The sequence below is a fragment of the Xenopus laevis genome, chromosome 1L, assembly GCF_017654675.1.
Source record: "Xenopus laevis strain J_2021 chromosome 1L, Xenopus_laevis_v10.1, whole genome shotgun sequence".
In the NCBI taxonomy this organism is placed as follows: domain Eukaryota; kingdom Metazoa; phylum Chordata; class Amphibia; order Anura; family Pipidae; genus Xenopus; species Xenopus laevis.
Genome location: NC_054371.1, coordinates 150,712,310 through 150,734,809, shown reverse-complemented (window position 1 = coordinate 150,734,809; position 22,500 = coordinate 150,712,310). Strand labels below are relative to the sequence as shown.

Below are 22,500 nucleotides of genomic sequence, written 5' to 3'. Positions count from 1 at the left end.
AGGAGCGCCGCTGCGCCTTCATCCATGCGTGCTCGGCTCGTCATAGTAGGGGGCTCCCCAGTCCGACTCTGTATTTAAGTAATAATTTTTAAGTAATATTCTCCATGGAACATAATGCTAACAATGCTTTTATGGATGTAGATCATAATGGGACAACATCACTAAAAGTAGACCTCACATTAGTAGAGTATGGCCACTCTTGGTCTATGGCAACCCACAGATTGCCAGTCCTGGCCTGATGCTGGAGATAATATATCACTGGTTCACATCACCCCTATTAGCCCAGTGGAGGTGCAACCTCTCTACCAAAGATGGGCAAAAAGGAAACTTTAATTAATGGGAGTGATGTAATTTGTTTTTTGACATACACGGAAAGGGAAATAATATCAAATTTCCCCCTGGACTAGGAACTATACAGCAGCAACGTCTCCCTTCCAACGTGTTTATCTGCCAGAAAATCCCGTGGGTAGGAACACACTGTAGCCAGGGAGGGAGGAGCTGAAAGAAGCGATATATAAAGGCTGTCAGAGAGCGCTTGTAACGCAGAGCAAGGAGGTTGGGTGGTGGTGTGATCAGGTGCACAGTTGCACAGAACAGATAAACAGCCTGTGTAAGAGATAAGGAAACACACACACCGACACCGACACCCACCGAAGCACAGCCCTGACACACACACATCAGCCTTCCCTGCAGGACAAAAGATGCCCTAAAGTTGCCTGTGATCGCTAGTCACACATTGGAGTGAGGAGGAGATGCGGAGACCATCCTGAGAGAGGAAGCAGCACCGGATCAGGTGAGAAATCGGGTCACCGGGTGTGGTACTGGGCTTGAGCGTCGAGGGGTGGCCTGGCTGTGTATAGCTCACTACAATTATGATGTAGCATTATGGGAGAATCATTGAATTGCTTTCTGTATTAATACAGTAGCCGGCACTGTACATTTCACGTTGTGTACGGTATGTTCTTATCCTTCTGTGGTGGGCACATTGCTGTACTGTATCTGTGGATAATGAACATATCTTTATACTACATCAGAAACTTTCCCACAGTGCCTTTCTATACATCTCTAGTACTTATACATTTCTTTCTTTAATGCTATTTGAACTAGGTCACTGTGATTCACGTGACATTTACTTGTAAATAATCCACCGTATTCATTCTAAACTAAGTATTGAAGGTGATTCTCAGACCTTGCCCATACTTTGGCTTTATATGTTACATGGTACTCATTCAGACAGCTTGCATATAAAGAAGAGGATGCTAGGAATCCCCAGTGTAGGGGGTAATATCTCGCAGGTCACACCTTGTTGTGGTGCACCACCCACAGTGACACTTTTGGGGGTCATTTATCAAGTCCCCAGATGCAAGTGGTGGAGTATTAGGGTAAGGGCACACCTGGCGATTCGGGGAGATTTAGTCGCCTGGCGACTAATCGCCTCTTCTTTGGGGCGACTTATCTCCCAGAACCCCTTCCCCCTGTCTTGCGCCAGCTATAATGACAAGCTTCCTCATGAGGCAACTTCAGGCGACTTTGGAAAACGAAGCGTCGCGTGTGCTTTAGCGCAGGCGACTTTTCATTATAGCGGACGGGAAGACACGCGAAGGCAGTTTGGGGAGATTGTCGCCCAGAGGAAGAGGAGATTAGTTGACAGGTGACTAAATCTCCCCGAATCTGCCCGTGTGTCACAAGCCTTAAAGGGATCCTGTCATCGGAAAACATGTTTTTTTCAAAACGCATCAGTTAATAGTGCTACTCCAGCAGAATTCTGTACTGAAATCCATTTCTCAAAAGAGCAAACAGATTTTTTTATATTCAATTTTGAAATCTGACATGGGGCTAGACATTTTGTCAATTTCCCAGCTGCCCCTGGTCATGTGACTTGTGCCTGCACTTTAGGAGAGAAATGCTTTCTGGCAGGCTGCTGTTTTTCCTTCTCAATGTAACTGAATGTGTCTTGAGTGAGACATGGGTTTTCACTATTGAGTGTTGTTCTTAGATCTACCAGGCAGCTGTTATCTTGTGTTAGGGAGCTGCTATCTGGTTACCTTCCCATTGTTCTTTTGTTTGGCTGCTGGGGGGGGGGAAGGGAGGGGGCAGATATCACTCCAACTTGCAGTACAGCAGTAAAGAGTGATTGAAGTTTATCAGACCACATGACTTGGGGGAGCTGGGAAATTGACAATATGTTTCAGTGCATCCTGTCCGCAAGTGCAGTGAGCAAAGTGCAATTTCAAGAGCAATGTAGACTATAAGCTCTACAGGGCAGTTACATACTGCCCACTAGGCACGTACCTCACCATGAATGAACAAACAAACACAAGTATTTAAGAGCACTCAAGTGAACAAGCATGGTGGGGGTAAGATGCCTGGCCAGTTTGTCTATTTTTTGGTGGCTTGGCACTGTTCAGATTGATGTCTGTGCCCAATTTTGTAGGATGCAAGTGTGCTGCGCCTATTAACCCTGGGCATGAAGGGAATTTTAAAACAATACCTTTAATGATAGTGTGCAACTGACTTGGGGGAAATTGCGGGGACCTCAACTGCACTTGTGGTCTGTAATGAGCCTTTGTGTCTAGGGCTAGGCACAGTGCTGCGGATGCAAAATAGCCATAGGCTGCCAGTAAGTATAGGATTCCACTGCGTCTCGGGTTCATTGGCACTCCTTGTATGGCTTTCTGATTGATGTGAAAGCTAGGGGTAGCCAAAATATTGCTACCTCATGAAGCACAGTGCTGCTGAATCCAGATAGCACTGTATTCAAGGGAGATGTAGTTTGATTATAAATGTCCTGATAATAGATCCAGGGCCATGTTTATTTATAGGCACCCTTATGACCCATGCCTAGTACAGAGGGGCAGCCCATGGGTGCCTATATATCCAAAAAAATGTCTAAAAAAACACCCTGCTGGCCTTTGGAGATTTACAAGTAAATTCAGCAGTGGAGTTAGGGGGAGGGTATCTGACCATTCAGCTTCTATCACACGTGCGGTATGTAACTGTACTGTAACTGTAACTGTACTGAACTGGATATTAGAAGTCAAAGAACCATACGCATATAAACCCACCATGTTATTTTATATTATTTATAGATTTCCAAGAAGAGGTTAAATGCCATTATAATCAATGCCATCTCTAAGCACTACTTATATAGTTATTCCAGGATCTTGTGTATTGTAACCAAATACTTTACTTCTAAACAAAGCACTGAACACAATGTGCTATTTTGTAGGTCACTTTATCTTATGTGAAACACTTTTGCATTGTTGGTGTTTGCAGTACAGTACAACTTTGCATTGCTGTATATATAAACTGGAAGTGCTGGCTACAACCATGCTGCTTGCAAACATGTCAAAATAATCTAGTTCTAGTGCAAGTTGCTTCTTACTATAAGTTGTGCAACGTGCATAGTTTTTTTTGGTCCTCAACTAATTTTGTACAATACAATCATTCTTTTAATTGAAATTTGCTATTAATACCATGTAAGAATATAGGTGACATCAATAATCACAGAAAAATTTTTATCCGGAAAGTCTTGAAATCTGAAGGATAGAATGTTGATCCAAAGAAAAGCCGATTATCATTTTGAAAGTTGAGAAGGATTGTTTTCGCTCTTAGGTCCACACTGATCAAAAAAATTGCCATTTGGATAAACTACAAAATAATTAAATGAACAGTTAAAATAAAATCAATCCAAGTGATGCAAAATATCAACCTCAGTTAAAGGATAGGGAAAGCCGAATCCCAATGGTGGTGTCAGTATGGTGTGCACCCCAGCTGCAAAATAGAAACTAAAGTAATTAAAAATACACAGTTAGGACAAGGAAAGTTGATTGGAGGTTGCCAATATCTTTGTAAATTCACTATGCAATTAGAATTGCTTGTGCGCAATAAACTATGTTTGGGAAATTTTAGCATGCCACGCAAGCTTGGCGAAGAAAGCCTGGGAGCTGCAGGTACGATGGTGCTGGCCAGGAGTAAACCTAGTGAATTCACTGTGGGGTGTCTAGAACATTGGCACAGCAGAATTAAATCAACTTGCCTTTTCCTAGCAGATTTGAATTTGATCTTTATTTTGTATTTTTTCCCTGTATTTTTTATATTCCCTTTCATTTATTTGAATTTTTATTCTGGAATTTAAAACTGTACCAGGCAATTAGGATTACTTAGCAACATAGAGGTTTAATGTTACTAGTCTTATATTCTTCTCATACCTTTTTTTGACCACCTTTTCTACCACTGCATGCTGTCAAGAGTCGGTGACCCCAGCAACAAGTCGATAGCTTGAAGTTGTCAGACTCAATTTCAGTGTGAATTTGTAGTAATCTACAAATCTATGTGCAATGAAGCTATTCACATTGGCTGAAAAGTCACTTTGTATGAAAGTCGCAGGGAGATGTATCTTACATTGTAAGATGTACAGGGCAGACACAGACATCCTCCTAACATATGCCATTTAATCTTTGTAGCTGTATATATTTATTTTTTATTTATTATAATCTTTACTTCTGTGAGTCAGTACTGTATTAAAAAAAAGTACTTTACCATCTGATCTAGGACTGCTTTGGTTTATTGATACAGGCCTTGCAATCCAGTTCTTTGGCCTTAGGCCATCTAAGGTGGGCACATTGGGGGAAAGATCATCTCTTAGCAACCTTGCCAAATGAGCGGATGTTATAGTGTATGGCCAGCTTTACTGTGCTATAATAATTTTACCCATGCTGAATACCCATCATTTTACCTATGCTATAAGAAAGGGCTACAGTTGAGTGTACTTAACTGAACTATACAATACTAGTACCCAGCCACATCTTACATTTAAGACTTCTATCAATAATTTATTTTTGTATTTCAATCTCCCAGAATGCATCATCCCCAAAAAACACTTGTATCCAAAACATACAGCCAGAGTCAAGAATTAAAATCCTTGTAACTATTTAAATTGCAAGTGCAAACAACATAAACCTAGATATATGAAATATCTAACTAAAGCCACGTTTTTCCTTACACAGGTGTTGGGAGCAAGGGTGTGTTTATAGCAGTTCCTTTCCCATTGTCTGCTATATTGTCTTGGGGGTCAAGATGGCAGAAGGTGCAAGACTGCGGAATAGTGCGGAGAAGATCCCGGAGGAAAAGGGACAGGACTCTGGATCGAGTTCTGGTGAAGCTGGCGGTGTAGCTCTGAAGAAGGAGATTGGGTTGGTGAGCGCCTGTGGCATTATAGTGGGTGAGTCAAACATAATATTACCATTACTTCACTTTCTGGCCATTTATATTTGTATGGTTGTATGGAAAACAATTATCCCTTACTTGAAAGGCCATTAATGCAACATTCTAGTTCCTATCTCAGACAACAAACACTCTATTATATCATATGGCAACTATAGATATGGATGTAAATTATTCACACCAAGTTGCTGCAAGTTAAATCTAGAAATTGCATGGATGTGACTGCCTCAGTGGCAATTTTATTGTAATTTCCTTGCAAGGTCATAGGAATAAAAATGGATTCAGCAGTTTATCTACTAAAAGTTGCTTCTTCTCTGTGACTTCTAGCACTATATGTCCACTATATGTGTGCATCAGTATTTATTATTGTCAGCCACTCAGGGTTGTGCATCAGTTTGGCTGCACTTAGTGGTTCGCCACTGCTGGCAGTTGCTCCATACAAAACTGCCTAGTCACACCGCTGTCAGAAAAGTGTCATAAAAGTATTGTTCCCCAACCCAAAGTTGGGCTGTATCATGCCAAAGCTCTAGTGGGGATACAGAGTGGGGGGCAATAGGTGCTTTTTAGTGAAGGATCTTGCAAAATATTGCCTGTTTTAGTTGAAAAAGTGGTATAACTAATCTATTACACATTCTGATGAGAGAAACCGTTTGATTGTGCCACACATTATGTTAATGAAGAAGGGCCAACCAGCGCTGAAGCAAATTCACAGGGCAATATATATAAAAGTAAAAGCAATGTTTATTGAAAAAAGTTAAAATACAGCCATCTCCTTTGGCCCGATGGTCATGGACCCATTCGCATGGCACTGCTGACTTGGGCAACACTGGAATACTTGTTTTCAGTGGTGATAGGTGTATTCCATTGATTCAAATACAAAGATACAAAGATGCTTTCAGGCCCTTTTTTCCAGCTGAAAATGCTGATGGAGACTACACCTTGTGTAATGGAATTGTAAGTCAAGTCCTGGCCTTTTGTTGCTGTATTTTATCACTTTAATGTTGTATTTTGGGACTCATTTTACAAGATAAAATTTGTCAGTGCATGATTTTGACAGGATTGTGGCGTGCATGAAGTTGAAGGAATATATGTACATACTTTGCCTAGAAACAGATAAGTATATTGTTCTCTGGGAATAATGAAATCAGATTACTGTTACTAGCTGTGCCAGGAGTTCCACTAATCCTGTTATGTCTTAATGCAAGCTGTGAACAGGAACTGACAATTATTCTTTACTACTTTACATGCAACAATAAGAGCCAGATACTATTGTGAACCACACTTGCATTTAGCATTCATCCAGGCTGCCTTCATCACTGCTGATAACATTATTGTCTAAATTGTCTGAAATAAAATGTATGAAAACAAAAGAGAAAGAAATGTATGTTGAATCAAAGATAGGTTCAACAACAAACTATGTTTAGTCCATGCTGTTTCTTTGATCAAAGAGTTCTGATATATGAAAAGCGGTGGCTACAACTGTAGGCTTGAGTGATTTCCTATATTCTAATCACCAGTAGGCACACTACACCAATAAATATATGTATATATGTTAACTAGCACAAAGGAATTCCAAACTAGCCTCTCAGCCGCTCTGTGTATGAGGCAAAAAAATGAACAATTTCTTATTAAAACCTACTTGAAATTAAACAGATAACCAGATGAATGGGACATAATAGCCTTACCACTTTGGCCTGTATGCAGTCATGCATATTCTTGTTGTCATGTAAAGATCTATTTGTCTGTTATTTTATTAGTACTTCCTAGAGAGTGGTTATGTGTGATAGTGAATGTAGCTTGGCCACACTTTTCATGTTGTAGAGAGTTGTGTGAGACATGTTACAATAGATAAGGGAATTCAGAACAAGGGCCCTAAGATACACCTCCCAGCATTCATCTCTATTTTTATAGCAATCAAAGCAGAAACGTGACTAGTTCAGACTCTACAGAATAAGCAGAAGAAAAAGAAGTAGCAGAAGGAACTGTGTTGAGTCAGATGATTAGATGATGATATTGGGAAATTGTAAAGCAAAACTGCTGGATCAGCACACAGTAGGGATGAACTTTGATTTAATTTACTTACTTGTAGTAGTCAGATAAAAATGAATTGCAGATTGATATGAGCAGAGAGTGATAACGGCTTAGAGAGATGCTGAACAGAGGCAACCCAGACATCTCTCAATGAGGTCACTGATCCTGTGCACCGAGTGAAAGAAGCTGTTAATATGTAGTAAACCATTTGGGCATGTTTACTGAATGTCAATATGAAACATCACATTGTATCACTTATGAGGCTAATTATGATGAAAAGTGGTGGAAGCACTTAAAGGAGAAAGAAAGGCAACATTTATGCACTACCTCCCCCTAAAGTTCTCATACATATGCACTTAATCGCTGTATTTTTGGCTCACCTATGTGTATAGAAAACCAGAAAATCATGCATTGAGTTTAGCTCTCCTTCAGTAAAATGCGGCCGCCATCTTGGTAAAGGGTTTACATGCTTCCTTTTCCTCCGTATTGTGCATGCGCAAAAAATTCCCCTTATACTCTGAAGCACGAAGCGCCTCTCAAGCATGCGCAATAGTAAGTGATTTGGCCCAACGCGACTCAAGGCTGCCTCGGGCAGCAGGGAGGAAGCTGCCTGAAAAATCAATGACGTCACTGGAGTCCTACGCTGCATTCTCAGACGAGCGCGGCTCCTACTGCTAGACACCAGGGACACAAAATTTACTACACTCTGTAAGTTATTAGTCTAACAGACTTCTCATTCAGCTTTATTTCTGTTTTGGCTTTCCTTCTCCTTTAAGAACTATGGGTAGCAAGTTGTAGCGCGCTTAGAGTCTATAGATATATTACTTGTACCCCTGCTTATTCTCCATGCAAGCTTAGTACCATGCACTAAAATAAAGTAAGAATACAAATCCATCACATAAAGCAGAGTGACGTTCACAGGCCCATCTTTGCCAGGCATTAAGTAGATAGTTACCTTACTCCTAGTGTCCTCTAGTGCTCTTGCCTTGCCTGACCTGAATGACACTTAAGGTAGTGCCATTACCTTATAGTGTTGTTGAGTAACAATTCCCAAATGGGTGACCATTGGTTGGAACATCACATGGTTGGAACAATGGGTTGATGCTGGTATCTGTTTTAAAAACTTAACTTAAAAAGTTATCACTTAAAGGGTACCCATCACCAAAATATAAAAATCTGTACAATAAAAGTCCTTTTCAAATTAAACATGAAACTCAAATTATTTTTGTTATTAAAACACCCGTACCTGTTATCAACTCGGTTTTCTAAAGTCACCTGACGTTGCCCCGGAGGTTTGTAACCCGGTGGGCCCCCCAACTAGAATCCTGTGTGGATCCAATTTCTAAGACCCGAACCCACAGCCCACAACCCGAACTACAACCCACATATTTACCCATTTTGATCCGCTACCCGATCCGGACCCGCAACCCACCGACCACCATCAAACAGGAAGTAATGTAGCTGCAAACTGGAAGTGACGTCATCAAAAGTGGGCGGGACAGAAACAAGTTTTGTAAAACTTTGAAAGGAGTAAAACATAGACAATAGTACATAACATAAGAAATTTAGATGAGACCTGCAACCCGACCCAACCCACAGACCCGCATCTATACCCGCACCTGAAAATCCTCTCCTCATTCCGCAGCGTGCCCCTTTTTTTGCGGATAACCTGCGGGTTCCTGGCCTGCTTGCAGGACTCTACCCCCAACGTCCAGTACGACCCTACCCACAGTAGAGAAGATTTGTTACTGGGCAACTAATCTCCCCATGTGCCACCACCCTAAGATGCTGTATCAGTGACACGTACAAAGTCCTGTTTGTCACATCAATATCTGATAGCAAGGCCTGTGAACTATCTTAAGTTCCCCATAGACACAAAGATTTTTCTTGCCAAACGACCGATTTTAACGAAGTCCGACCAATCCTTCGAAATTATCGTGAAGTTAGTGGAATTCGAACGATTGTACATCTTACAATTTTTCGGCCATCTGTCAAGAAATTGATGGGTTTCCGGATAAAAGCTCCAGTGCCTGTACTATAAATGAAGACAAGATACCCAAAACCAAAATATCTAACACAAACCCATAGGATTTAAGGGAAAGAGTGAGGATATTAATGGAAGCTGTCTGTAGTACACACACATATATTGGGAGGGATACGAGAGAGACACAGCAAGGGAGAGGAAATCCCTCCAGGACTTGGTCAGCTTTTGCTGCAAATAGGAAATCAACATATGCGGACATAAAGATTTGCACATCCTCACACACCTTTAAATACACATACACATACATCTGATTCAGCATATTGTTCTTTCTCAGTGATGAGCCGTGTGTGTACAGTTAACTGCTTGTAGAAATAATCATGTCCCACATGGGAAGCAAGGTGAAGCATCCTGTTCCGTGCTCCCACGATAAATATATATGCTGTCTGTATTAAATAGCTTTTGATGGGGATTGTAACTGTGGGAGGATCAGAGGGTGCCATCTGGCACCGCATTAGAAATTCATCTTGTTACAATGACAGGTGGCAGAATGGTGTATCTGATTCACAACTCAATGTTTCCTACTATCTCATTTTTACCTTATCCTTCTGCAAATTTCCCCTCCCTGCTTTTTTTCTGACATCTCTCTCTCCAGTCCCCTCTCTTCATCACCGCTTTTTTCTTTGAATAATGGATGATATGGTGGCGTATAAGTGCTATTTATAGAGCAGTGACGATGGCAGTAATCGTAATGTTGCTTGCGTACCTTAAAGTGGCAGTTGTGGGGGGGCAGCATGTTGTAAAATGTTAGTAGTGAGATAGCCCCCACCATTGTATTATATTTATCTTGTAAAAAGGGTAAAAGGACCAGTAATACTAAAACGCAAAAAGACTTGATTTACATTTACATTATGTTCATAATATTCAAATTAATTATTTCTTGGTGGCAACACTGCAATTTCCTCATATTATTCACCTTGTATGGTGACTGCGCTCCACAGCAAATTGATTTTAGAAAACCCCCATTCCACCCTGCAGCACTTGGGGAGGAAGGTTTAGCATGTATGTAGTAATAATGTACATTCCTACTGTGGCAATGGGCATATTATCTTGTCTGTGCCTGTCAATGTATAGACATAAATGTAATTATCGCTGCTATCTAAACATCATGTTTTAAGTGGTCTGGCCGGTCAGTCTGACAGTTTATGTTCATAGTCACCCAAGAAGGGACTAAGTCCTATAAACAGAAATTGATCGAAGGTTGAGAAAGAGCAATGTCAGGCAGTTTCAAAGTATAAAAGTACTATACTGAGGGCAAAGTCACCCCCCTGTAATTCTGCAATGTCTTTAACTCTTTGAATGCTAGCTGAACCTGGAAAGAATTGCTTTGTATTGATGTTATATTGCATTTCCCTTTGGCGGCACAACTGTCATTTCAATTATTTGTCAAGGTCATTCATGAGAACAATGTGTGGGAGTAGAAGTGCCTTTGAAAATCTATGCCCACGCCGGCGTTCTTTCACATGAATTGGTGGAGCTAATATTTAATTTCAAGATCACATAGCAGGCTCTCTCCTAGAGAGGTGACCTTATACTTATACTCTTATCAGGTCATATGATTTCACGGTCAGATATTATTCTATGGGGTTATTACATTTCATAAGTAATTATGGAAAATTAGGAGGAGGGGGGGGTACCTAGGACAAAACACATACAGCATTCTCCAAAAAATAAACTGTTTGACAATCACAACAGCCACTACTTCTGTTACTTTATGCAATCAGATACAAGCCCTGAGTGAGTGGAGCACCCCATCTACTACTCTTCTCCCCTGGAAGCGAATCCCACCGGGGGGTACTTATATATTTCTATGAGTTCGGCAATATCCCACCTCTACATATCTACCCCTTCTCCCCCAAAATGATCTCTCCCACCTTGGAGTGCAACAAAAATATTGTCCTTTATTCTATCACTTTACACTTGAAGCAGCTTTACCACCACATACAAGATAATCAGTTTCTTAGTAATACATTGATTTTTATACAAACAATAATATCTCATTCGGATTCAAAGTACCCTACCTTCATATTGGTATTGATTTATGTCTGACTCCTGGATTCAGGCTGGAAGGTGCATTCTTATGATTTGCAAATCTGTTAGAAGTCTTATCACAAGATTGCCTGGATCCAGATCTTGTAACTTCTAATAGTATTCATATGGCCTGCCAGATTTGTGTTGTAGCTGTGTTGGATTCTTTGAACTGGTTGCTGGTGACACTCTGATATCCCAAACCTGTGGTTTAAATGTGCATGACAATGAATAATCTGTGTGACAACATATAATCCTGCTTCACGTCTACCTACCATTGTCAGTAAATTTATTGTTCGCCCATGTTGGGGGCCTTGTACTAACAGATCAAGACAAAGCTAGGCAGACACACAAATTAGTGAACTGAGTGGTCACACATTGTTTTCTTTTTCCTCTGATTATATCTGTTCATACTATTATTATTAATAATTATTTCAACTATAACTATATATTTGCCACAAGTATCAATATTACTTTTGCCTTGAATTACACTCTATTACTATGATATTATAGTCCCCTAAAATAACAATAAATACATCTTTTATATCTTACAGGTAATATTATTGGCTCTGGTATATTCGTATCTCCAAAGGGAGTGATGGAGAATGCAGGTTCTGTGGGAATGGCACTAATTGTATGGATTGTAACAGGAGTAATCACAGCAGTAGGAGCCCTTTGCTATGCAGAGCTCGGGGTCACCATCCCAAAATCTGGAGGAGACTATTCATATGTTAAAGATATCTTTGGTGGACTAGCAGGGTGAGTGTAACATACCTTTTTTATTATAATGTAAATTGTTCATGGCTTAATTAAAATGAAAGCATTTTATGCATATAGCTAGAATTCAGATGGAAAATGATGTATGCCTTTATCTACATTACTGCAGGTTCCTCCGACTGTGGATAGCAGTCCTGGTAATATATCCAACAAATCAAGCAGTTATTGCCCTGACATTCTCCAATTACGTCCTGCAGCCCCTCTTCCCTACATGCTTTGCACCAGAGTCTGGACTTCGATTGCTGGCTGCAGTCTGTCTATGTAAGTAAATAATGTTTTTTGTTCAGCAAAATAGAGTTCCTGTCTCTTTGCCTGTAAACTAAACAACCAAACAATCAACCAAAATGTATCATTTTTTCAGGCTGTAACTTTCTATAAGAGAGAACAATGGTAACAGTTAAGTTTGGCGTGGCAGTCAATTGAAAAGGGTATAGGCATGCATGCTTACGTTTCATTTACTGCTCACACTGTGAACATACACCTGCTCTACAGTCTGTTGAATGCTTCTCTAAGCCCTCCTTAAAAGCTTTCTTGCAGGCAAATGGATCAGTAGCAAGAGGCTAAGGGGCAAATTTACTTACCTCCGAAGTTGCGCCAGCGTTGGCTTCCCCGCACTTCGCCAGGCGAAGATTCACCAGGGCGCTGCTAATTCACTAAAATCTGAAGTTGCACTCAGGGAGGTGAAAGGTAGCGAAGTTGCGCTAGCGTTAATTCATCAAGCAAAGCGAAGTTACGCTAGTGATGCCCAATTTGCATACGGCGCCAAGTTAAAGTACAATGGACGTATATGTAGCAACAAATACATTACACTACACAAGCCTGGGAAAGCTTTATAAAATAAAATAGAGTTGTTATTTTGCCATATACATGTGCCCACTGTATAGTTTAGGTGCCATATGTTAGGAAATGTAGGAGGGAAATTTACGATCTTTTTTAGCCTATCACCCTTAAAAAAGTAAAAGACACCAGCGTTTTTTGGGACTTAGATAACATTTCAACTTTCTTTGAAGTAAGTCCTATCTACTCTATTGCACTTCGCCTGGTCTGAGGTGGCGAAGGCAAGTCTGGCGCAAGAGGTAACGTTCAGTTTAGTGAATTAGAGTAGTTACGTTCCTTCGGCGTAGAGCAACTTCGCCTGGCGTAAGGGTGCGTATTAGCGCTAGAGTCGGTCCACTTCGCTACCGAATTTTACGCCAGCACCCGTTAGTAAATCTACAAAGTAACAAAATGACGTCACGCTGGCAAATTTGTGCTAGCATTAGCCTCTTCGCGCTTTAGTGAATTTGCCCCTAAAGCAGAACAGAGCAAGCGGGCACTTATATTTGGAATTTTTTATAGCTATATATTGAAAAATTCATTCTTTAGATGTCAATATAATAAATTCAGGTTCTTATTTTGAGACTTAAGATCTATTTAAGAATCAATGCCATCAACACCTGGCTGCTTAAACTCATCGCAAGTGCATATATTCAGATGTTGTCAATCAACTGCTGTAGTGGCTTAACAACTGTGGTGCTTTCATGGAAAATCAGGGCAGTGAAAGTAATTTCAGAAACCCTGTACCCTTTTGGAATTTAAAAAACATTTATAAAAAAAATCTATTGAAAGTGCCTATCATATTATTCAGTGGTAGACAGTTGTGGAGCATACTAAGGGCTTGTACTGACAAGTATTTTGCTCCATGTTCTCCTGCAGTCAATTTCTGTGTGTTCTACTGCAGGGAAGTCCAGAATGAAATGCAGCCTGTATTTCCCAATAATGTTGTACTCACACAGGTGCATTCAAGCACCAATCGCAGGCGGAACGCAACATGATGCATTCCATCTGCATTCAGCGCTTGGCTGAGTACAGCACTATCAGCAAAAACAGGCTGCGTTTCGTTCTGTGCTCCCCTGCAGTGGAACGCAAGAAAACTGATTGCAGGTTAATGCAGGGCAAACCACCCATCAGTATAAACTCTAAAACTGGTGACTTGTATTTTAAATGCGATATTTTAACAGCAATATTGTAAGTGCGATTTTACTGATATTATTGAGATTAAAAGAGTGACGTTTTTACACTATGTCAGCGCATTGTTTTCAAGCCACAGAGCCTGGAGAAAACTGAGGGGATGAACATCTAACTATATTTCTAAACGCCTAAACTACGTTTAAACGTTCGTGAGTATACTCACATGAGTCTCACCTCAGTGTGTAAATTCTAAGCACGGCAAATAACATAATTTGGAGGAGGCACCTTTTTAGAAATAATTTTATTTCACAAGGGGTGTAATCCATCTATATAAAAAATTACTACACTATATGAGAATAAATTTCTTGCTCCCTTTTGTTTTGCCTATACCTCGTGCTGGATGAGCGCTGGTTTCACTTTGCAGCTTTGAATTAGTAGTAATAAACCATAACTTCACAGTTTGGCTCAGTCAGCTCTGCCATTTCATCACTATGAAAACCAGGCTGCAGTTGTTTGAGCCTTACCATTTGGGTTGGCAGATGGGCAGATGGTGCCCTATGATTACTGCAGGCTCTGATTCACTGTGAAGAAATGTATTGATTTTATTAGAATATCAGTTAAATAGATGGATGAACAACCCGAGTTGAGGTCCCTGCCTGTTTGAAACACAGGTCTGAGCACACTAAACACATGATCTCTTTGCTTCCACTTTATTGTCCCAGGTTTAAAATGGCTATGCTCCGTTGCAATATTTATAAATGCAACATTTGCCATTTTTTGTGTTCATACATGCAGACGCCCTATATGACAAAAAAGATAAATGCACGTTGAAACATGCTTGCAAAAAAAAAAATCATATTGACACAATATATGCAGTTCAGCATGCATTCAGATAGATGCACATTTAAATGCCTGTAAGTGCCCTTAGGCCTCAATATTATCTGGAAGTAATAACCCTGGCTGTGGGGATCATTTATAAACACTGGGCAAATTTGCCCATAGGCAGTAACGCATAGCAACCAATAAGTGACGGGCGTTTTTCAGCCAGCTGCTGGTTAAACAATGAATGCAAACGTGACTGGTTGGCATGGGTTACTGCCCATGGACAAATTTGCCCACTGTTTATAAATGATCCCCACATGTTTTAGAGTGTGTGTGAAAACTGGAATAATATAAACAAGTTAACTTATACAAATCCTAGTAGATAGTGCCCCTGTCATAAATGAATTAGAAGCCCAGTGCTGTGAATAGGATTGCCACCTGGCCGGTAAAAATGATGGCTGATCCCAATGTTATTAATAGGGAAAAAAGATAAATATATATATTTTATATTTTTTTTCCGGAAAAGGTGGCAACCCTAGCTGTGAAGCTAGCGACACATGCTCGGATTTGGCTGGGCAGTTGTAGCCATACCATCTGGGCATGAATGGCAAATTGGGGAGATGTTTCAACAGATAATCCTTTGATGCTGATGAGTTGAGGGTTATCTGTGCTGGCTGAAGGGAAGTGGAGCAACAGCTTCTCTTTATTCCTGGTTTTATGATCATTCAGATGTTGGTATGACTACCTTAACAGAGGACCCAGTTAGAAATCTTTCCGCAAACATCACTGCCCTTCTATATTAGAGATAAGTGACAACTATGACCCCTATTTTCAGTTAACTCAAGCAGTTGCTTTACTCCATTAGGCAAGCTTTGTAGCCATATATGAACTTACTGAGGCATTTGTCATCAAGCTTCTAGCATCATTAATCAGTTAATAAATGTTTATTGGACCTTGGTTCTGGCCCTGGACCCTTTGTCTGCTGATGCGGGGGAAGGGGTGTTTTGGACTGTGTTTGTGGGACATGGTGCCAGGCAGCCTGGAGGAGAAGATCCTGCTCAAACTGGTTCAGTTCAAGCTAAAGGCATAGAGAGAGGGAGGGGGATTGGGATTATGCAAGCACAGCTGGGCCCGAAATGTCATTATTCAGACAGCTTGATTAGTCAGACCTGAGTCAGCAGAATCAGGGAGAGAGAGACCGGGAAGTGTTTGCATGAGTGTGTGTGAGAAAGAAAGAATAGATTTTCTGCATGTGACACACTAATGTCTATGTGTCTGCCTAAAGGAAAGTAAAAGCCCTCATTAAGTAGCACCGGTTGGGAGTTAGAGAGAAGCTTAATGTGTGTAAAGCCCTCTCATACTGCTTGTGTGTATCAGGTGAACACCATTGTTTGCATCTGACACGCAGGAAGTACATTCTATTAAATATGTAGGCATATATGCATAAGGGGCAAGCCGTTAATCCTCCCCACTTCTCATTCCTCAGTCCAGAAGTGACTGCTTGCCCTTTGCAAACTATCCTTCAGCTACAAGGTTACTGATAATCGGAGTGGCGTATACACTGAAACATGTAAGGGTGCTGTTGGAATTACACTTTACTCTGTGCTTCAAGTCGTTATTAGTTTATGAAGCTGCCAGTGCCTACTGCATATTTCTTAAAATGACTACAGTTTTGATAACCCTATGTCTCAGTAAGACTGGTGCTCTGGGAATTGTTTTGTAAGGTTATCCATCACCTTATACAAAAAATCCTTGGCTCTCAGTAAATTGCAAATAATTTAAATATGTATGTGTGCCTTCAATGCACGTAAACAAAATGATGAGAGCTAGATGGCTGTGGGAGAAGTACCTAATCAATTGACTGAAATAATAGGTGAAGTTATCTAGGTTGCCGTACCAATACAGCCTCAGGGCCAAAGGAGAAATATTGCCTTTAAGAGTATCTGTCCACTGAAGACGATGCTACAGACTCGAGGGCCACATGACAAATATTTGCCCTGGTTGTCTATTTTGTTATCATGAAGCAGTCAGTGTACAGCAGTAACCTTCTGCTATCAGCGGAGGTCTGAGATCTGTAGTTCAGCAACAACTGGTGAGCTGCTGACCATACTTATCCTTACTAGAGGATCTGTCTTTTAAAGAGGTTTTGAAAAAATGCCCAAGTGAAAATACATAGTGAACGCTTTGATTCTACAAATGAATGTAACTTATTCTATGTTACGTCCAGTACTACTGGGATTAGAAAACATTGTGAGGTAAGGATATTGACAGATACAAATGGTATTTATGCTATCATTCTGTACTCCTCTTCTAGGAAATATTTTGTCCTCTCTCTGCTTTCTCCTTCTCATGTTCTTCACCCCCCTGCTTTCTGTCTAATTATGTCTTTTCTACCTATGAGTTGTTTTTCTTCCACTCTTCCCCCCCCCATCTTTTGCTTCTAGTAACAGACTAAGTTTGGAAACAAGTTGTCTGTTCTGGCAGAACTCCCTGATCTCTTGGATACTGAACATACGCAAGCATAAGAATATGAGTCGCCACTGTAGACCCAGTTCCTTGTATAGGAATAAAAGAAACCATAAACTAAATAAATGCAGCGATCCTCATATCATATTATAATATTCTAAATCAGACAGTTACTTTATTGCAGGTTTTTAGTTGCACACAACACATTTTCTACCGATAACCCGCGGGTACCCGACCGGCTGCAGGACTCTAGGGGAGAGTATCAGCCTTTTTAGTAAGATGTGTTACTACATACTCTGCACTAGCACAAACTATCAAGATACTGTGAGGTATGGAATAAATAAAATGCTTGGGACCTAGTGTTTTGTTACCCTGCATTATCAATGAAAGCAGCCAAAGTCTGTTGAAGTTGAAGAATGATGGGTTTTAGTTGTAGTTTCAGTTGCATTTTCAAGGTAAGACATTTCGTTATAGGACAAAAGTAACAATCTCTGATGCATGGAACATTCTGTAGGGCTATCTTCACTATGTCTCTTGGTGACCAGGGTTAGAATGTGGGGGAGGAATGTGTTCCTTGATCACTATCAGGAGGGGCAGTGGTGTTTGTATCTGTCTCATGCTTTCTAAGGAGGAAGCAGGCTGTGAATGTGGATCTGTACAGTATGTGCAGACACAGCAGGGATAGAGTTGTTTTCCTTGAAGTGGAGGGTACTCCTATCTGAATCTGTAACAGGATGTTTAGTTTGTGCTGGAGTAGCAAGCTTTGTAAAACTGTTGGTGGCTGTGCTGTGCTGTGACCTTCCTCTCCCCTTTTCTTGTGTTTATCACATCTCACATTGCTGCTCTCAGTGCACACCCGTCATGCATTATCCCAGACAGGCTGACTGACTGCCTTGTATCCTTTAGTTACCTACTTTCTTATCTTTGAATTGTGCTTCAGGTGTCATTATCATTGCATAATGGGGAAATGTATTGAGTGCCAGCAAAGGAGCGGTGAAACATATTTTGGGTGACAGCAAAGAAGTGGTGAAATGTATTTAGGGTGCCAGCAAAGGAGTCCTTAGCCAGGTTCTTTCCACTCTTGCCTTGTAGGAAATCTTTTGCATATGTGGGTGAAATGCCAGGAAGTTCTCTCTGGTCCTAAGTGTCATGTCATGCAAGTCCTGACTTGGGTTCTGTCAATTTGGATAGGCACAACATCTGAAATGATTACCACATATCCAGAATGTGAGTCAGAAGCCTAATGTTCCCTGTAATGTTTATTTCCCTGTTCCAGTCACAGTTGGATGTGGAAGGCTAGGGCTCACATTCCCCAACAGTTTTTTTTGGAATAACATGATTGTAAAGCATTGAGTGTTTATTTTCTTGGAAGCAGTTTCTAACCGATGCCATGAAGCCTTCTGAAAGGTGGTTAGGTATCAGTTTTCAAACTACTCAAAGCTATGTGAAGAATGTATGTATTTACTATATACTACACTTCTTGGAGCTCTGTATTTGTTGATAGTTATACATTAGAAACAATAGCCTGCCAGAAAGCAGTTCCATAGTGCAGAACTGGCTCTTTCTAAAAGCACATGACCAGGCAAAATGACCTGAAATGGCTGCCTAAAAACCAATATTACAACTAAAAAAATACACTTACTGGTTCATGAATGAAAGTTTATATGGTAGAGTGAATTATTTGCAGTGTAAGTGTAATTTAGAAATAAAAACTACACCATAAAAATCATGACAGAATCCCTTTAAGTGGAAGCAATTTGTTTTTCAGAGTGAACATTTTGTTAGATATCATCAGGCATCTGGAATTACTAGGACAGCATCTCATCAACAAAACCCTGACATCCAATCAGGGCCATCCTCTGCATATGGTTCACAGCCAGACAAATTGGATCACTTGGTTAGGACCTTTTGAAGGGCAGTCTGTGAAACTGATCAGTGGACGAGGGCTAATCCACATAGATTATACTGTATTTGCACATCTTTTGCGCTTAGCCCTGTGTTTGCAGATCATGTGTAAATGAAGTTCTCTAGTATGAGAAAGATAGCTGGTCTTTGCCTCTTCTTTCTTCTAATTTGGGCGAGTTGCTTTGCATGCCTATAATGTCATGAAGGGAGATATATAACTGCCTGTTATGGTAAGGCAAATTATTTATTGTCTATAAAAATATACAGACTTTGTTACAAGACACTTTGTAGTATAGTTTTTCTTTACTGTTTAAAATAAATACTGCGTGTGCTTGGAACTGTACCTTCAGGTAGGCACTTGAATCACCCATGCCAGAATGGGTTGGTGGCCTTCCTTACTACTGAACCGGGTAGCAGCCAATAGGAACCCAGTAGGCATTTTTTTGTTGTACAATCAGTAGTTTTAAGAATTCATTTAGAAACATAGGTGTTAACTTGCACACATGTAGTTATCAGTGGCAAAGGTGTATTTGTGTTCATTTCATAACTTAAAGTAGACAGTTAAAAGTCAATTTTGATTGTTTGCTATTTGCAAATGCCCTTGTGCAATATGTTGTAACAGAAATGAAGTTTGAAAAAAAAGGCACACTTCCATCAAGTTAAACCTTTTTATCTAATTTAAAGCTAATGGCATATAGCTAAGAGTCCCGCCAATGTTGACGGGCAATCATTCAACTTTTGGGACATGTCTTGCATTGCCATTTTGAGGGAAATTTCTTATAGATAAAAATATTGTTTTTGACATGATTTCATGTTCTATCTGTATTATGAGTGTATTAGTCATTAATACAGGATGCACTAAACCTATTGCTGGTAGTGAAACATTTTATTTAAAGAAATACATTGACATCACTAGCAAATGGATGTTCTGTATTTTTCAAAACTTATTCTGGCCTGTATAGAAGTAACGGTAACTGAAAACGTGGGGACTGCTTTTAAAGGGGTGGCTCACCTTTAAGTTTACTTTTAGTATGTTATAGAATAAACAATTCTAAGTAACTTTTCATTTGGTCATCATTTAGTTTTTATGGTTTTTAAATTATTTGCCTTCTTCTTTTGAGTCTTTCCAGCTTTCAAATGGGGGTCACTGACCCCATCTAAAAAACAAATGCTGTGCAAGGCTACAAATGTATTGTTATAGCTACTTTTTATTACCCTGTTCAAGTGATCCCCAACCAGTAGCTCGCGAGCATCATGTTCCAACCCCTTGGATGTTGATCCCAGTGGCCTCAAAGCAGATGCTTATTATTGAATTGCTGGCTTAGAGACAAGGTTTGGTTGCATAAAAAACAGATGTACTGCCAAACAGAGCCTCCTGTAGGCTACCAGTCCAATCAATATAGGGGCTACCAAACAACCAATCACAGCCCTTATTTGACATCCCCATGGACATTTAAATGTCGCTCACAAGTAGAAAAGGTTGGGGACCCCTGCTCTATTCAAACCCTCTCCTATTCTTTTTCCAGTCTCTTATTTAAATCAATACATGGCTGCTAGAATGATTTACACCATAACAACCAGATTACTGGAATTGCAAACTGGAGAGCTGCTGAATAAAAAGCTAGATAAGTTGAAAACCACAAATAATAAAAATTGAAAACCAACTGCAAATTGCCTCCGAATATCACGCTCTACATCATACTAAAAGTTTGTTTAAAGGTGAACAACCCCTTGTATTGATTATCTTCCAGTTATTTTCCTTTATAATAGACAGTTAAGTACCAAGGCCCAGCATGGCTTGTGTAAGCACATATTTTTTTTATTTATAATTTAGAAATAGGGTGAATTGTGTATTGTGTATAAAGGGTTCAGTAATATTAACACATTAAAAGTCCTTCATATGCCTTTAAATATATGGATCTGTACTTAGTCATCAACATCGGTGTTAGAACATGCCACAGTCAAGCTTACAAAACATTCCCAAGACATCACTAGAGACATCCATGGGTTTGCCTCCCTTCACGCCCCATGGCTTAATCCAAAATGCTGCTAAACCCTAAAGCAGATGTCAACATTTAATATTCTGTTGTATTGATTATATTGCTGCAGACATGACAAGGACTACACTATGCTTATGCTTCCCATTTACTCATATAGTTAAAGGGCAAAATGTAGCATTCACTACAATTGTACAGTAACCACCAATTGCCATATTACATTGATGTGGCATACATACACTGTTCCATTGCTATGTTACACACATGCTGTGCCTCTGCTATTGCTATATTATTCACCCCCAACCCCACCCTGTTATTAGACTGACACGCAAGCACCCTGCCGTTACAATAACATACATGTACCAAGCTATTGCTATAACACGGATGCACTGTGCTTTCCCCATCACATGGCTACATTCTTCATCGTTCACTAGTTCACAGGTTTCTGTCATTCTCTTTGCATAGGTGCCATCTGTCATGAAGATACAGAGTGCAGTGAATAGAAAGGGGGATGGTCTTGGTAAACATCCCCATGTCCTCATTACTCTGCAGCAGCTGGTATCTATCTAGAAGGGCTCCGAGAAAACCTCCCCCATTCTAATTTTCTATAGATACAAAAGGTTGTGAGACAGAGTCACAGAAGGAGTGCAATAATCGTGCCCCACATACCTGGTGCATAGATTATACAGGATTCACTGACATGAGGTTGACGGATTGCCAACACCGAAGGGAAGGGCACTTCTTTATTCTTATCCTCCGGGATTTATCCTCTGCATTTCACATTGACACCCATTTACTTCTAATGCAAACATCTCCTTTCTTTGGTTATCCCAGTGATAAGTCCCTTGTTACCTTTGCAATCAATACTCTGCTAACAAACAATCCTCTCCAGTTTAACAGTGTGGGGGTGCAGCAAGGCTTTGTGCTCAGATGGTCCCCTGATGTTCTGCCTACACACACTCTTTGGTAGACCACATCCATTCATTTACTATTAAAGGGGTTGTTCACCTTCCAAGTTTTTTTCAGTTCAGCTGGTTTCAGATTGTTCACCAGAAAAAAGACTTTTTCCAATTACTTTCTATTTTCTATGTGTGATTGGTTTTTAATAATGATGTGTAAGTCTTTCTAAAGCTGCTCTGGGAGAGGAGGTCGCCGACTCTCTAAACTGTTCTCAATTGATACATTTAGTTGATGCATTTCTTATCTTTGTCCCAACTGAGCAGAATCTCTGGGTTTCATTAAAGGCAGCTGTTAAAA

General features: G+C 40.2%; 1 protein-coding gene across 2 annotated transcripts in view; it reads left to right on the top strand.

Moving 5' to 3' along the window:
* Positions 1–568: 568 nt before the first annotated feature.
* The window catches only part of slc7a8.L (solute carrier family 7 member 8 L homeolog), a 29,578-nt gene continuing 7,646 nt past the window's right edge, over positions 569–22,500 (top strand). The window contains 4 exon segments of one of the 2 annotated variants that reach the window (NM_001087136.1): positions 569–793; positions 5,010–5,224; positions 11,881–12,085; positions 12,213–12,364. In NM_001087136.1, the coding sequence (NP_001080605.1) occupies positions 5,080–5,224; positions 11,881–12,085; positions 12,213–12,364 (502 nt within the window). In that variant the 5' untranslated portion in view covers positions 569–793; positions 5,010–5,079. 2 annotated transcript variants of the gene reach the window in all.